This window comes from Hypanus sabinus, chromosome X2 (genome assembly GCF_030144855.1).
Source record: "Hypanus sabinus isolate sHypSab1 chromosome X2, sHypSab1.hap1, whole genome shotgun sequence".
Lineage (NCBI taxonomy): Eukaryota > Metazoa > Chordata > Chondrichthyes > Myliobatiformes > Dasyatidae > Hypanus > Hypanus sabinus.
The window spans coordinates 23,158,595-23,174,554 of NC_082739.1; the positions used below are offsets into that span (position 1 = coordinate 23,158,595).

Genomic DNA, 15,960 nt, shown 5'->3' on the forward strand with positions numbered 1-15,960 from the left:
GGACAGCAATGAAGGTCTTCCATCTTTGGTGGTGTTCAGGGCTTCCTTCACCTTGTCATTAACTTTCTCCTGGTCTTCGCTACTGTCAGTCATGTAAGTCTCAGACAGAGACTCAGGAATTCCGTTGCACTCTGATGTAGAAGGATTCTTCATTCCTATTTCCATAACAACTTTATTTTACCAGTCAGGGTTGTTAGCCCTGATCTGAATCCCCAAACCTGGAGTACCACTCTTAATCTGTCCTCTACCCTTTGACCTGTTTGGATTGGGTGACCTTACCAAAGCATAAAGTCCTGACTCCAGCCAACATTGCTCCAGATCCGGGTCATTGAGGCATGCAAGCCTCCAAACCACAACAAGGTTGTGGTCCTCTTGGAGGAACAATAAACTGCTTTTTCTGTTAATCCAACTGGTAATTTATTCTAAATTATTTTTCCTTATTCTAGATCTTAAATTTATCTATTTCATCTTCCTATCCAAATTCACCTGCTCCATCCAACACACAAGCCTGGTTGCTCATTCCCAATAATATGTGTTTATCCACACTGGGATCACCATCTGTGTATTTTAAAAAAATATTGTTCAGTCTCAACCTTGTAAATTTGAGCATTTTATTCATACTTCTCTCATCCAATACTTGATCTAACATTGCAAGTTAAAAACAGCAAGGAGTGTGCAGATATATGGAGGAATTTAAGGTGGGGGGTTATTTGGGAGGCAGGGTTTAAGGGTCGGCACAACATTGTGAGTCGAAGGGCCTGTACTGTGCTGTACTATTCTATGTTCATATTGTATCTCTGGGGAAACTGACAAATTAAACAAGTGCTGATCCCATTTCTGTCTTTTCTATCTCTACCAGTGAGGGTGCTATGATTAATTGCAGTCATAGAGAGGTACAGCACAGAAATAGGCCCTTTGGCCCATCTAATCCATGCCAAAAGCATTTGAACTGCCTACTCCCATTGACCTGCACTGGGGCCATAGCCCTTCATATCCCTACCACCCATGTCCCTATCCAAACTTCTCTTAAACATTGAAATTGAGCTTGTATACTCCACTTGCATTGGCAGCTCATCCCAAATTCTCACAATCCTCTGAGTAAAGAAGTTTCCCCTCATGCTACCCTTAAACTTTTCACCTTTCATCCTTAACTCCCTAGTTTTAGTCCCATTCAATCTCAGTGGAAAAAGACTGCTTGCATTTTATCTATTCCTCCTCGTAATTTTGTATACCTCTATCAAATCTCCTCTCAAACTTCTATATTCTAAATGTGGAACAGTAAGGCTTATTTTTCCAATGAAATATTCATTAACAAATTTGAGATCAGTTGAAATAACTACTTCTTCTTGGATATACTGAATGTGAGTCCTCCCTGGCCTGTGGTCCTGGTATAATATCCTCATACACGGACACGGCAGACCTCTGTGTGCATGGATCTTCTTCAGCAGCTCCAGATCCTCACACAGTTTGTGGCCTACAGATGCTGGCCAAAACCTGGCTGTATTTGTCGTCTTTGGCATCCTTCTGTCTGTTCAGGAACATGGATTCAGCATGATCAGCCACCCAGGAAAGAGGCGTCAGAGTCAGTGTGCTCCATCGCAGACTCCAATCTGGAGTAAGTGCTGCCCACCCAGTGTTCGTTTGGCAAAAGACAAGCTGTATTCTGTTCAATTGCAGATTGTTGCAACATTCATGGACTTTTTTGTGTGACTATATTTTACTGTTATCACATATGTGTTATCTGTGTCTTGTGCTGTGTAGACTGTTGGTACAGTGTTTGGGGTGTCCAGCACCTCTGGCTTTTCATGTCCATTTTGGGGCAGCTCACTCACCTTCGGTCCCCAGCTCTCACCTGTGGATCCAATTAGTTGTTTGCATGTGATAGTGGCCAGATCCCAACACACCACTTCGACAGGCGGGCTAAACCAGGTGAGGGTAGCCGGCAGCCCTCATACTCCAGTGAGATAGGGAGGGGCCTGTCCTAGCATGTGAAGTCAGCTCCGGCAGACTGGGTGGATGAGATCTGACAGCCAGGAAGGCAAAGGGCATAAAAAGGCACAGAGGACACCCCAGTCATCCACTGCAACCCAGTTTGTGACGCTTGTTTGTCCCACTGAGCCCAGACTTCTGAGGTCAGGTGAGTGGAACTGCCCCAGCGCAACGGCTTTTCACTTTAAAAACTCTCCCGCACAGGTTTCCTGCCATTGTCAGACACGATTAACATCCGCCATCATCCATTGATGGTTGTTCATGTGTGGTTTGAATGACAATTAAACTCGAACTTAATGTGTTCAACCTCCTCTCCAGCAGGCTTTTTCAAATCAATATACGCTTTCCTCAGCACCACGTGACCATGGCTCCCAACACCCTACATGATGGTAATAGTGAACACTAGCTTCCTTTGCCCATCTATGTTGGTGTTGAGCACCTGAAGAACATGCTGGAACTTTTCCAGAATAACCAAATGCATGAAAGCAATGGTGTTCGCTTGGTCTTTTCTGGTTGGATCTTCTCAAACTTGATAAGAATCTGCTGCAGTATTGTGTGTCTCAGCAAGTATTGGCCTTCATAAGTCAGAATATTGAATACAGAAGTTGGAATGTTACGCTGAAATCATTCACCATAAGACCATAAGATATAGGAGTAGAATTAGGCCATTTGGCCCATCGAGTACGCTCCATCATTCAATCATGGCTGATCCTTTTTCCCCCTCAGCCCCACTCCCTAGCCTTCTCCCTGTTCATTGCAGGGGGTAAAGCATGCAATTGGATGTATGTACGTACCACCAATACAGGTGGATGTATGTCCCACCAATTCACAAAGTGGCCACTTTATTAGGTACACCAGTATACCGTGCATTAATGAAAAGATCTAATCAGCCAATTATGTGGCATCAGCTTAATGCATAAAAGTATGTAGACATGGTCAAGAGGTTCAGAATGGGGAAGAAATGTGATCTAAGTGACTTTGACCATGGAATGATTGTTGGTGCCAGATGGGGTGGATTGAGTATCTCAGAAACCGGTGATCTCCTAGGATTTTCACACACAGCAGTCTCTAGAGTTTACAGAGAATGGTGCGAGAAACAAAAAAAATCCAGTAATCGGTAATTCTGTTGGTGAAAGTGCCTTGTCGATGAGAGGGGTCAGATGAGAATGGCCAGACTGTTTCAAGATGACGGGACGGTGACTAACTCAAATAACCATGTGTAACAACAGTGGTGTACAGAAGAGCATCTCAGAATGTAGAACACGTCAAAGTTTGAAGTGGATGGACTATAGCAGCAGCAGACCACAAACATATACTTAGTGGCCAATTTATTAGGTATGGGAGGTAACTGGGAGTACCTAATAATGTGGGCATTGAGTGTATAAGACATTCATAGGGTCAAATTTGGAGTACAGCGTGCGGGTTTGATCACCTACCTACAGAAAATATATCAATAAGATTGAAAGAATACAGAGAAAATTTACAAAGATTTTGCTAGGACTTGAGGACCTGAGTTAAAAGGAATGGCTGGATAGGTTAGAACTTTATTCTTTAGTACAGGAAAAGAATGAGGGGAGATTTCATAAAGGTTTATAGAATTATAAGGGGCATAGAAAGGGTAAATGCAAGCAGGCTTTTTCTGCTGAGGTTGGGTGAGACTACAACTAGAGGTCATAGGTTAAGGGCGAAAGGTGAAATGTTTAAAGGGAACATGAGGGGTATCTTCTTCACTTTGAGAATGATGTGAGTCTGGGATGAGCTGCCAGTGGAAGTGGTGGATTTTAGGGAAGTTTGGGTAAATACATTGATGGGAGGGGTATGGAAGACTATGGTCTAGGTGTGGATCGATGGGTCTAGGCAAAATAAAAATTTGGTCTGGGCTAGATAGGGTCCTGTTTCTGTGCTCTGTGACTATGCTCAGCATATGAAGTTCATTGTAATTTTTTCAGGATTAGGAGAGAAATCCTTGAATTAATGATCTTGCCCCATGTCCCAACATAACAGTGAAAGACTTTGTAATCCAGTTAGTTAAATGTGAATCTGGTAAAAAAAAACTAACTAGTGCAATGCCTTGGTACATATTTTTTACTGTTATGCCGTATGTATTTCATTTTGTGCTGTTCTGTGAGAGCTGCTTGTTTTCAGCTTATGTTTGGGTTACAGTTGAAGATAAGAGATGAGGAGGAATATGTGCCATCCAGTTAGGATGGTCGAATTGAAGGGGAGGTTTCTCTGGTGAGTGGCACCGAGGTTGCGCTTGGGGTTTTTGTTTGAGAGGAGATGAAGAGAGAAGACGCAGGGGAGAACCGATTGTATCACATGACCTGGTGGGAGACCCAATTGTTCGAGATGGATTGCAGCCCTTTTCTTTTTGTTATTCTTTACTAACCCTTTAGTTAAGATTCATAAATATAATTCCTTTAATCACATGCAATATATTGTCTGTTATTTTGTGGCATTAATTTGTAACAGGGTAGCAAATGACACAGCATCCACACAAACTGGGGTTTGGGGTGGGGTCAAGCGCGCCTCAATCTCATGAGTTTGGCAGAGCCAGAGGTTGTCTTCCCTAGACTTATGCAGCCAGAGTGTTTCACCAGTGATGATGGATGTAAAGCACTGGACAACTGGAAATCACATCAAGCTAATTTATTGTCCATTTTGGAAGGACACCCTCCCTGGTCTGACTTATTCATTGATCAGTAAGTTTCCAAATGACACAAAAATGGCGAAGTTGTATATAGTGCAGAAAGTTGTCAAAGGAATTAACAGGATGGAACAGGAGGCAAGTTGTGTCATGAAAAGGCAGATAAAGTTTAATCCAGACAAGAGTGGCATGCTTGCGTAGAAGGGCAGTAGCAAAGCGATTAGCATAATGGTTATACAGAGGCAGCAACCCAGATTCAATCCACACTGCTGTCTGGAAGGAGTTTATACATTCTCTGCATGATCACGTAGGTTTCCTCTGGCTGTCCAGTTTAATCACAGAATCCAAAGATGTACGAGTTAATTGGTCATTGCAAATTAGGCTAGGGTTGAATAGGTGGTTTGCTGGGTGGTGCAGCTCATTGAGCTGGAAGGGCCTTTTCCACGCTCTATCTCTAAATAAAATAAATAAATAGAACTGTGAAGTGTTCCACTTTGGGAGGCCAAATACTCCTGATGAAGGATTTTGTCCCGAAATGTTGTCACTACCTCCTCCCATAGATGCCGTCTGGCCTGCTGAGTTCTGCCAGCATTTTGTGTTTTTATAAAGGAGCATTAGTGTACAGAGGGATCTTGGGGTCCAAGCCCACAGCTCCCTGTAAGTGGTAACACAAACAGATAGGTTCAGGAATATTTATTACCCTTCAACCAACAGGCTCTAAAGCTAGTATGGGTAACTTCACTCAACACTGAACAGATTCCACAACCCACAAACTCACTTTCAAAGACTCTACAACTCCTGTTCTCAAAATTAGTGTACAGTACCTATAAAAAAGTATTTACCCCCCTTAGAAGATTTTATGTTTTATTGTTTTACAACATTGAATCACAGTGGATTTAATTTGACTTTTTTGCACTGATCAACAGAAAAAGACTCTTTCATGTCAAAGTGAAAACAGATCTCTACAAAGTGATCTAAATTAATTACAAATATAAAACACAAAATAATTGATTACGTAAGTATTCACCCCCTTTAATATGACACGACTCATCACTGGTGCAGCCAATTGGTTTTAGAAGACACATAATGGAGATCTGTGTGCAGACAGGGTGTTTCAATTGTAGTAAAAATACACCTGTATCTGGAAAGTCCAACTGCTGGTGAGTCAGTATCATGGCAAAAACTACACCATGAAGACAAAAGAACACTCCAAGCACCTCTGTGAAAAGGTTATTGAAAAGCACAAGTCAGGAGATGGATACAAGAAAATTTCCAAGTGACTGAATATCCCTCGGAGTACAGTTAAGTCAATCATCAAGAAATGGAAAGAATATGACAAGTTATCAATCTAACTAGAGCAGGCTGTCCTCAAAAACTGAGTGACTGTGCAAGAAGGAGACTAGTGAGGGAAGCCACCAAGAGACCTATGACAACTCTGGAGGAGTTACAAGCTTCAGTGGCTGAGATGGGAGAGACTGTGCATACAACAACTGTCGCCCGGGTGCTTCACCAGTCGCAGCTTTACGGGAGAGTGGCAAAGAGAAAGCCACTGTTGGAAAAAAAACCTCAGATGAAATCTCAGCTAGAGTTTGCCAGAAGGCATGTGGGAGAGTCTGAAGTCAGCTGGAAGAAGGTTCTGTGGTCTAATGAAACCAAAATTGAGCTTTTTGGCCATCAGACCAAGTACTATATTTAGCATAAGCCAGTCACCGCACATCAGCAAAAATGCACCATCTCTACCGTGAAGCATGGTGGTGGCTGCATCATGCTGTGGGTATGCTTCACTGCAGCAGGCCCTGGAAGGCTTGTGAAGGTAGACAGTAAAATGAATGCAGCAAAGCACAGGGGAAATCCTGGAGAAAAACCTGATGCAGTTTGCAAGAGAACTGCAACTTGGGAGAAGATTTGTTTTCCAGCAAGACAATATCCCCAAGCATAAAGCCAAAGCCATACAGGAATGGCTTAAAAACAAGTTAATATTCTGAAGTGGCCAAGTCAGAGTCCAGACCTCAATCCAATTGAGAATTTGCGGCTGGACTTGAAAAGGGCTGTTCTTTCATGATTCCCATGAAATCTGTCAGAGCTTGAGCAGTTTTGTAAAGAAGAATGGGGACAAAACGGCAGTGTCCAGATGTGCAAAGCTGATAGAGACCTATCCACACAGACTCAAGGCTGTCATTGCTGCCAAAGGTGCATCTACTAAATACTGACTTGAAAGGGGTGAATACTTATGCAATCAATTATTTTGTGTTTTATATTTGTAATTAATTTAGATCACTTGGTAAAGATCTGCTTTCACTTTGACACAAAAGAGTCTTTTTTTGTCATGGTCCGGATCGGTTCCCCTTTAAATTTAGTTAGGTTGTGATCCGGACCATTCACTCCTTGTTCACTTCTAATTCCGTTTCACGCATCCCTTGAGCTTGGCAATCAAGGTAATCTACCCTCGACCCGAACCGGCAGCATATAAACCCCTGGCTTTAGCCATTCGGGGCGAGAATGTTAAGAAGCCTTCGCAAGTCGCCGCTACGACAAGCCAGAGTCATCCAGCCCGCATCGAAGTACCAGCAATTCGCCTTCCTGCGCCAAAGTGTAGTCCAGGCTCCTCAGCGAAGGGAAAGGAAAGCAGAGCCTATTGAACAGAGACTGCCCCCAAGCAATGAATGGCTTCCGATGCCGTTGCTTGCGCGAAGAGGTCGTGACCCAGATTCTGCTGCAAGGAGTGACTCGAGATCATTCGGAAACATAAGCTATTCACCAGCGTTCTTCACTAAACTGGAGAATACTTCCCCAACGGCGAAATCAAAGAAACAGGAGATATTTCGTAAGTTAAATTCTTCTGGTGGCGGTGAGTCTGACATTGCTAATGCTCAAACTGGGACTGAAATATTTAACCTTCCTGCGGTTACCACATCAGGTGTGGTTTCATACAAGACGGGCGGAGTCCTGACTCGACGTTCATGCCCATTGTCCGTGTCTACCCCTCGAAGAGCCCCGGCTTGGTGCCTGAGCTGAAGGCGGAGTCCTGGCTTAAGGTTCCTTGTCCTGTGTTTTGGTGCCCACGTTTCTGGTTGCGGCGAATCACGGACCAGGTTCCCACTGTCTAAGTCCCAGGTCCGCAGCGATCCTAGTCCCGTAGTCCGAGGTTCGTGTTCCTCTTTGTCCTCGATTTCCCGATTTTTTGTGTAGCGAGTAATAAACGCCATTTTATTGAACCTAAGAAAGATGTGTTTGTGGCCTGCTTGTGGGTCCTCTCCCAGCACCCTCGTCCCCACCTCGTGACATTTCTGTTGATCAATGTCAAAGACAAATTAAATCCACTGATTCAATGTTGTAAAACAATAAAACGAAAATTTCCAAGGGGGAGAATACTTTAATAAGCACTTTATTTATTTGGTTTATTATTTAATCTGTCTGTTTACTTGAGTATTTTGTGTTTGCATAGTTTATCATCTTTCACACATTTGTGGTGTCAGTGCTCCTGTGTAGTTTTTCATTGATTCTATTATGTTCCTTTGTTTGAACTGAATGTCTGGAAGAAAGTGTATCTGAGTATCTGAAAATGTATATGGTAGTATATACATATCTTGATAATTTACTTTGAACTTCACCATATAATTGAGATGAGTTCAAATGGTCAGACAACTATGGAATGTGCTGCTAGTCCTGAGTTTTTCCTTATTTTCCATTGTTTCTAGTTTTTCCTGAGGATTTCAGCCTCTGTCCTGAAGTCAACATTACAAACTGCCAAAAGCTCTATCACACACACACAAAATGCTGGAGGAACTCTGGTCAGGCAGCATCTATGGAGAGGAATAGCCTGACCTGAGTTCCTCCAGCATTTGTGTGTGTGTAACTCTGGATTTCCAGCATCTGAAGAATATCTTGTATTTATCATTATCACTGTTGTTGAGTGGAGCCGTGTGCTCCAAGCAGCTGCCCTCTTCCATCTTGTCCAGTAAGATCACTGGAAGAAAATTAATTGGCTGGAAAGCTCTTCCAGGCTCTTGACAGGCACTTAATAAACAAAAGCCTTCATGATGTTCCTCATAGATCTACAAAATTATTAGACTATCTGGATGGATAGCCGAAACTTGTGTTCTCAGTATTTACTATTTTGCATTTGTACAGTTCATCTTCTCTTGAACATTGGTTGTTTCAGTCTTTGTGTAGTTTCTCATTGATTCTATTTATTCTCCTGTGAATGTTTGCAAATGAATCTTGGGTGATATATGGTGACTTTGATAATAATGAACCAAGACAGTGGCCTGCAACAGCTGCAGTGAAAACTGGCTTTGCAGCTGTTAACTCACTTTCATGAACTTCAGTTTGCCTGCTTTTGTTTGCATGATTCATTGTTTCTGCACATCATATGAGGGTCTTTTTCTAATGGGTCTGTTGGTTTGTTTTGTGGCTTGCCTGTACAGGGGCAAATCTCAAGGTTGTATATAGTACATAATTTGATGATAAATGCACTTAGAATCCAGATTTCAATGTCTATCAGGATGGATTGTAAGAAACATTTCCCCCTAAAGAGGTGTTAAGAGATCATAGGTATTGGTTTAAGGAGAGGGATTTATAGGGGATATGAGGATGTATACTTTCACCCAGAGGATGATTGGAACATGGAATACACTGCTGAAGAGATAATGGAGGTGAAGACTCAAACAAGTGTCTTATTTATAAACAGTCGGGGTAGGTAGGGTTTTGGGGTGCACAGTCAAGAGTGAGCAGGAATTGAGCCCATAATTCCTAGAATATGTCCTCCTTGCTATCAGGAAGGAGGTACAGGAGCCTGAACACAATGATTCAGGTTCTTGCCTTCCACCATCAGATTTCTGAATGGACATTGAACTGACCCATGAGCACTACCTCTTTATTTTTCTCATTTACTCATTATATATGTATGTAGCTAGGGTGCCTAAGACTTTTGCACAGTACTGTAGAAATTGTTTTGCACTGTTGCTGTCATAAAACCACACCTCATGTAGTGATATTAAACCTGATTCTGGAAACGTGCTAGTTTAACATTTTCCAGAGTAGTGAGCATCTAGGACCTGCTGCCTGGGGTGGTGGTCAAAGCAGTCGCAATAATGGTATTTAAGAGGCATTTCAAGTAGCACATGAATATGCAGGGAATGGACCACATGCAGTCCTATAGATTCAGTTTAATTTGGCATTGTGATCAGCACAGATATGTTGGGCCAAAAGGCCTGTTATGATCTAATATTCTGATGGATCAGGGTATTATTCCTTCGGGCAGCATGGTAGTGAGCAGTTAGTGCAATGCTTTGCAGCACCAGCAATCAACAATAGGGGCTTTAATCCTACTCTATATGTAAGGAGTCTGCCTGCTCTCCCTATGATCACTTGGGTTTCCTCCTACATTCCAAATGCTCACATTGGGGTTAGTGAGTTGGGGCTTGCTCTGTTGGAGCCAGAAGCAGAGTAAGATGTGCAAGGTGCCCCAGCTCATGTTTGGAACTGCATTGGTCATTGAGACAAATCAACACATTCACCATATACTTTGATGTACATGTGACAAATAAACCATAAGAAATGGAAGCAGAATTAAGCCACTCGGCCCATTGAATCTACACCACCATTTATTATCCCCCTCATCCCATTCTCCCACCTTCTACCTGTAACCTTCTCAACTTTACTAATTGAGAACCTACCAACCTCTGCTTTTAAATATACTCAATGACTTAATCTCCACAGCTGTCCATGGCAATGAATTCTGGCTAAAGAAATTTCTCCTCATCTTTGTTCTAAAGGGACATCCTTCTATTCCAAAGCTGTGCCCTCTGATCCAAGACTGCCACTCTGTTGGGAACATCAATCTCCAATAAATTTAAGATCTTATCATTGCCACTTCCCACTGAGGAGACATAGACAAATCACTTGACCAATGGAGGCCATTTTATGTTATGTATTTTTTAACCATGTAGAAAAGATGACTGTATAGATTAAACCAAAATTTCCTGGACAAAATATACTTAAGATCGACAGCAGGGGTTCCCAACCTTTTTGATGCCATGGATGCTCACCATTAACCAAAGGGTCCATGTTCCCCAGGGTGGGAACCTCCAATCTACAAAATAGGAGTACAATGTGGGCCTTCAAAAGAAATAATCCTTAAGGATTTGAAAGGTCTACATGTTTAGTTATGAGCTAAACCCTCATGCCACCAAGAGCAGCAAAATTGATAACATTATTAAAAGAAATAGCCCTGTTACAGTGGCAGACATTCAATTTCTTGGCAATCACAGATGCATTGTGGGCCTTTTCCTTGTTTCCACTGTCATTGTATTTGCTGGCCTGAAAGTAAAATAAATCAAAGATCATTAAAATGTAATATATTCATGGCCTACATGCAATTTATCCTAATGACTAATGCACTGATACCTACATGGTATTTATTAAGAAACTACTATTATCATATTTCCCATCAGTCCAAGGGAAGACAAAGTAAGTTTGATATCAAAGTACATGTACAACACCATATACAACCCTGAGATTCATTTTCTGGTAGGCACTCAATAAATCCATCATTGAATAATGCCCATAGTAGAATCAATGAAAGACTGTACCAACTTGTGTGTTCAAGCAATGTGCAAACACAAAATGAAAGAAATAATTAAATAAGCAATAAATTTCTAGACCATGGGATGAAGAGTTCTTGAAAGAGTCCAGTGGTTGTGGGAACACTTCAATGATGGGGTAATTGAAGTTCAGTGAAGTTATCCCCTTTGGTTCATTGGAACCAACATTAGAGGCCTATGCTGAAGTTGGAGGGGGGGGGGGGGATGTGTGTGTGTTCTCTCTCTCTCTGGCCTGAGGTGCTTCAGCAGGACTACAGTAAAACAGATGAGCTCAAATGTTGACTGTACTTTTTTCCATTGGCGCTGCCTATGGAACTACTGACTTCCTCCAGCATTCTGTGCTACTTGGATTTACAGTTTCTGCAGATTTTCTCATTTGTGGAGGAAAGGGGCTTGTTTTTGCTGCATTATTTTGGTGCCTTTTGTATTGTGTTCTGAGTATGTTGGATATATGTTGATACTGGAATGTGAGTTGACATGAGGCTTCACCACCCCCCCCCCCCCCCCCCCACTGACTAGGAGAGTAGGTTGAGGATTTAGGTTTCTGGCACCAAATCACCTCACTTTTTGATGCCCCAAGACCTTCCCATCATTCGCAGGATATAAGTGGAACACACTTCATTTGCCTTGGTTTGTGCAGTTCCAGGATTCAGGGAGTTCAACTCTGCAGGACAAAACAACCAGCACAATGTGGACACAGTGCACACCATTTGAGAAATGGTTGCTGCTTTAAGCTGCTCTAAAAGCACCTCACAAAAGCCAGTAACCTCCCTCCCTAAGGAGGTTAGATTACTAATGGATGATCAGCTTTATATGTATGTCAAAACTTGCAATGAAATCTTTCATTTGCATCAGACCTACACAATTCGAGGATGTGTTGGGAGTAGACTGCAAGTGTTGTTGCATGCCCTCAGCTTACTAACCCTCACCTGTATGTCTTTTGAATATAGGGGTGAACTGGAGCACCTGGAGGAACCCACATGGTCAAGGGAGAATGTACAAACTCCTTACAGGCAGTGGTGGGAATTGAACATTGATTGGTGATTGCTGGCACTGTAAACTGATTGAGCTAACTGCTAAGCAACTGAGCTCCCCTCATGGGAACACCACTATCTTCACATTCTCCTGAGTCACATATACTAATATGGAAATACACTACCAGTCTGTTGTCATCACTGGATCTAAATCCTGGAAACTTCAGCCCAACCACACTGTGGGAGTATGTTCACCACAGACTGCAGCAGTACTGGAAGATGATTCATTACCACCTTCTCAAGGACAACTTCAAATGGACAATAAATGCTGGTCTTACCCATGTACCATAAACATGGATGCTGCCTGACTTGCTGAGTTCATCTAGTAAAGCTTTTTACATTAATTCAATGACTTAATTATATGCCTCAATTAAACATTAAAATATTACATCTTTCAAACTATGAAAGGCAAGAGGTTTCACTTGCATCTGGTGATTGAACCCATGTCCAAGTTCTGCAATATAATCAATCTCAATTTATTTCTTTTATAAACATAATCATGGAGTAACATGGCACAGACACTGGCTCTTGGGCCCAACAATTCAAAGTTGGCTAAGGTACCCATCTCAGTAAGTACCACTTTCTGTGTTCCTCTAAATCTTGCAGATCTGGTTTTGTACTCGCTCAAATGTTTTACACATACCTGCCTGAACTTCTTCCTCTGGCAGTTTGTTCCATATATAGTACTGTACAAATGTTTAGGCACAGAGCTAGGATGCCCAAGACTTTTGTACAGTACTGTATGTATTAAGGTGGAGTGGAGAGCCAGTTTATAAATCTAGCGAGTGCAAAGAATGATGGGAATGGTGAGGCTGGATTGTCAAGGGAAGGATGTGGGACAGGTGCCAGAGATGGAGCAGCAGGATGTGGGGATTGGTGCCAGGTGCAGGCACATCAGCCTTGAGACACCAGGCAAAGTCTCAATTTCAAACCATTGTAATGATCAATAAACCAGAATGTCTCTCTGGTCCTTTCCAAACCCTTCCCTCTCCATTCCCCTTCCCACTCTCAGTCCACAGTAGAGACCCATATCAGAATCAGGTTTATCATCACTTGCATATCATGAAATTTGTTTATTTACAGCAGCAGTACAGTACATAAAATTAATAGTGTTTGGGCAAAAGTCTTGGTCATGTACCCAAGACCTTTGACTACACAATAGACTTGATAATGACAGCAACTGAAAGAGCTTTGATTCTGCTCTAACTTCCATTTCAGAGACCTGGGTGCAGAACATTTGATTTTTTCCACTAACACTGAGGGAATGCTGTGTTAAAGGGATAGTGAACAACTGACACTTCTAAAAGCCATCTCAAAACTGATAAATTTAATCTTGCTTTTAACTAATACAAATTAATTTTACATTAGCACTTTATCCCATGTAAAGCACTTTGAACTACAATACATCAAAAAATGGTCCACAAATAAGTTATTGTTATACATGTATCACAGTCTACCTAAAGAAATTGTCCATTATTTTGTTCTTTAAATCTCTCCCCTCACCTTATCCCATCTTAGTATGTTTGCAAGGTGATGCTGTTGACAGGGAAGATAGATATTAGGATCTTGATCAGCTGGGACAGTGAGTCAAGGAATGGCAAATTGTAGTTAACTCTTTCAACAGTCTGCAATAGAACAGGCCTCAATTTTTAAAAACTGAATAAATTGAAGGAAAAATGGATGGTTACATGGGAGGTCAGAGTTAGATTATAGGTATATGCTGGAGACAGTAACATACATACTGCTCAGTAAATCCTTGCTGAGCAACACACAAAATGCTCAGAACTCAGCAGGCTAGACAGCATCTATGGGGGGGGGGGGGAAATACAGTCAAGTTTTGGGCTGAAACCTTTTGGCAGGACTGGGGGGAAAATGCTGAAGAGTAGATTTAAAAGGTGAAACCAGGAAGGGGGGGCTGAGTTAGAGCTGGGAGGTCGATTAGTGAAAGTGATAAAGGGCTGGAGAAGAGGGAATCCAATAGAGGGTAGATAACCATGTGTAACCCAGGTTCATCTCAAAGATATAATGTCAGAAAGTTCTATCTGCAGAGATGAAAATGAGGTTTACCTTTTTTAAAAAATTGAAAAGAACACAGAAGGAGTGTGGGGACGCAGGTACAGACAAGGAGAGAAATGCAGCATCGATTAGAAGCTGAAGACATGAACTGTTAAGAGTGGAATTATTAATGAGTATCTTTACCCTACTAACTTGAAACCGTCAGGGTGAACCCCTGGAGGAGAGACAATAGTGGTAAAAGATGTGTTGAAGCTATGGCTACAACATGCAGCAGCTATAATGAGATAATATCAGCAGAGACGAGTGTCCAAAATCCCTACCGTATAGTCAGGAATTAGTTCTGTAAAATCATACCAAGGGCATTTGGTCCAGTTTTGTATAAGTTTGTGAATTGACTTTCCATGGAGATCAACTATTTCATCCAACGAATCAAGCTGGTGAACCACCCAGATGAAGAACCAGTGCGAGAATGAAATGTGTAATGATGCAGATGTATAAATTTATATATTTGTATAAGATGTATACAGTTGGATGTATAAATTTATTTTCATTGGAAGAAGTGAATTTGATTCTCTGCAATAACTGATTATTTATGCAAAGACTTTGATAAGTTACTGAATGAGATTTACTTTGTTTAAAAGTTGTGATCTTGTCATTAAAGGAGTTAAATAAGTAATATTTAAATATTTGAATTAGAATTTAAGCTTGTAGATATACTGCCTGGAACTGAAACTATAATACTTAAGAATAGCAATTATATTTGGTTTTCTAACTAACTAGGGATAAGTAAAAAGGAAAGTTTAGTCTTTAAAAATTTAAATAGGGAATAACACTTAGATCTAATTAGAGATATTAGAGTAATAAAGGAATCTCACTGATCCTAATTAAAAATGAATTTGTTTTAGTTTGATATTGTATTTAAGATTTGGAACCTGAACAAAATGTTGGAATTTTGAATAGTTCTTGCTCATATAAATATTTTGTACAGTGTTTCTCTTATAAACCCTTATTTCCAGAAGTGTGGTTTCTATTCACTGCCTCCTTCCCATGCCTGGAATCTTCTGATGTCCTATTGGCACCTAGTGTAATTTGATTTTCTCAGAGTGTGGCTACTATTCACAGGGTGCTATACAGGTGTTACACATGGAAGAAAGGGAAGGGGGAGGAACACCAGAGAGGAGATGAGGTGAGAGGGGAATGGTGAAGGGGGTGGGGGGGGCAATCACCAGAAGTTCAAGAAATCAATGTTCACACCATCAGGTTAGAGGCTGCCCGGATGGAATATAATGTGTTGCTCCTCTAACCCAAGAGCAGTCTCATCACAACAGAAGAGGTTATGGACTAGCATGTCAGAATTGAAGTAGGTGAAGCAGTCTCCCAATCTACGTCGAGTCTCACTGGTATATGTGAGGCCACACTGGGAGCGCCGGATACAATAGAAAACCCCAACAGGCAAAGTGTCGCCTCAACTGGAAGGACTGTTTGAGGCCCTGAATAGTAGTGAGGGAGGTGGTGTAGGGGCAGGTATAGTTTACAAAGATAAGTGCTGGGAGGGACGAGTGGACAAGGGAGACCCATAAGGAATGATTCGTGTGGAACGTGGAGCGGAAGGAAAGATAAAGTTGGTGGTGGGATCCCATTGAAGATGGTGGAAGTTATGGAGAATTGT

At 41.7% G+C, this 15,960-nt stretch overlaps 1 protein-coding gene across 2 annotated transcripts in view; it reads left to right on the forward strand.

Moving 5' to 3' along the window:
* Positions 1 to 15,960, forward strand: part of LOC132385203 (neural cell adhesion molecule 1-like) — a 786,620-nt gene that overhangs the window by 698,958 nt on the left and 71,702 nt on the right. Inside the window, exon 17 of one of the 2 annotated variants that reach the window (XM_059957113.1) lies at positions 12,192 to 14,064. The exons of the other annotated variant lie outside the window; for it this stretch is intronic. Within the exon in view, the coding sequence (XP_059813096.1) occupies positions 12,192 to 12,271 (80 nt within the window). The 3' untranslated portion in view covers positions 12,272 to 14,064. Of the gene's footprint in view, positions 1 to 12,191; positions 14,065 to 15,960 lie in introns of those variants that run through there. 2 annotated transcript variants of the gene reach the window in all.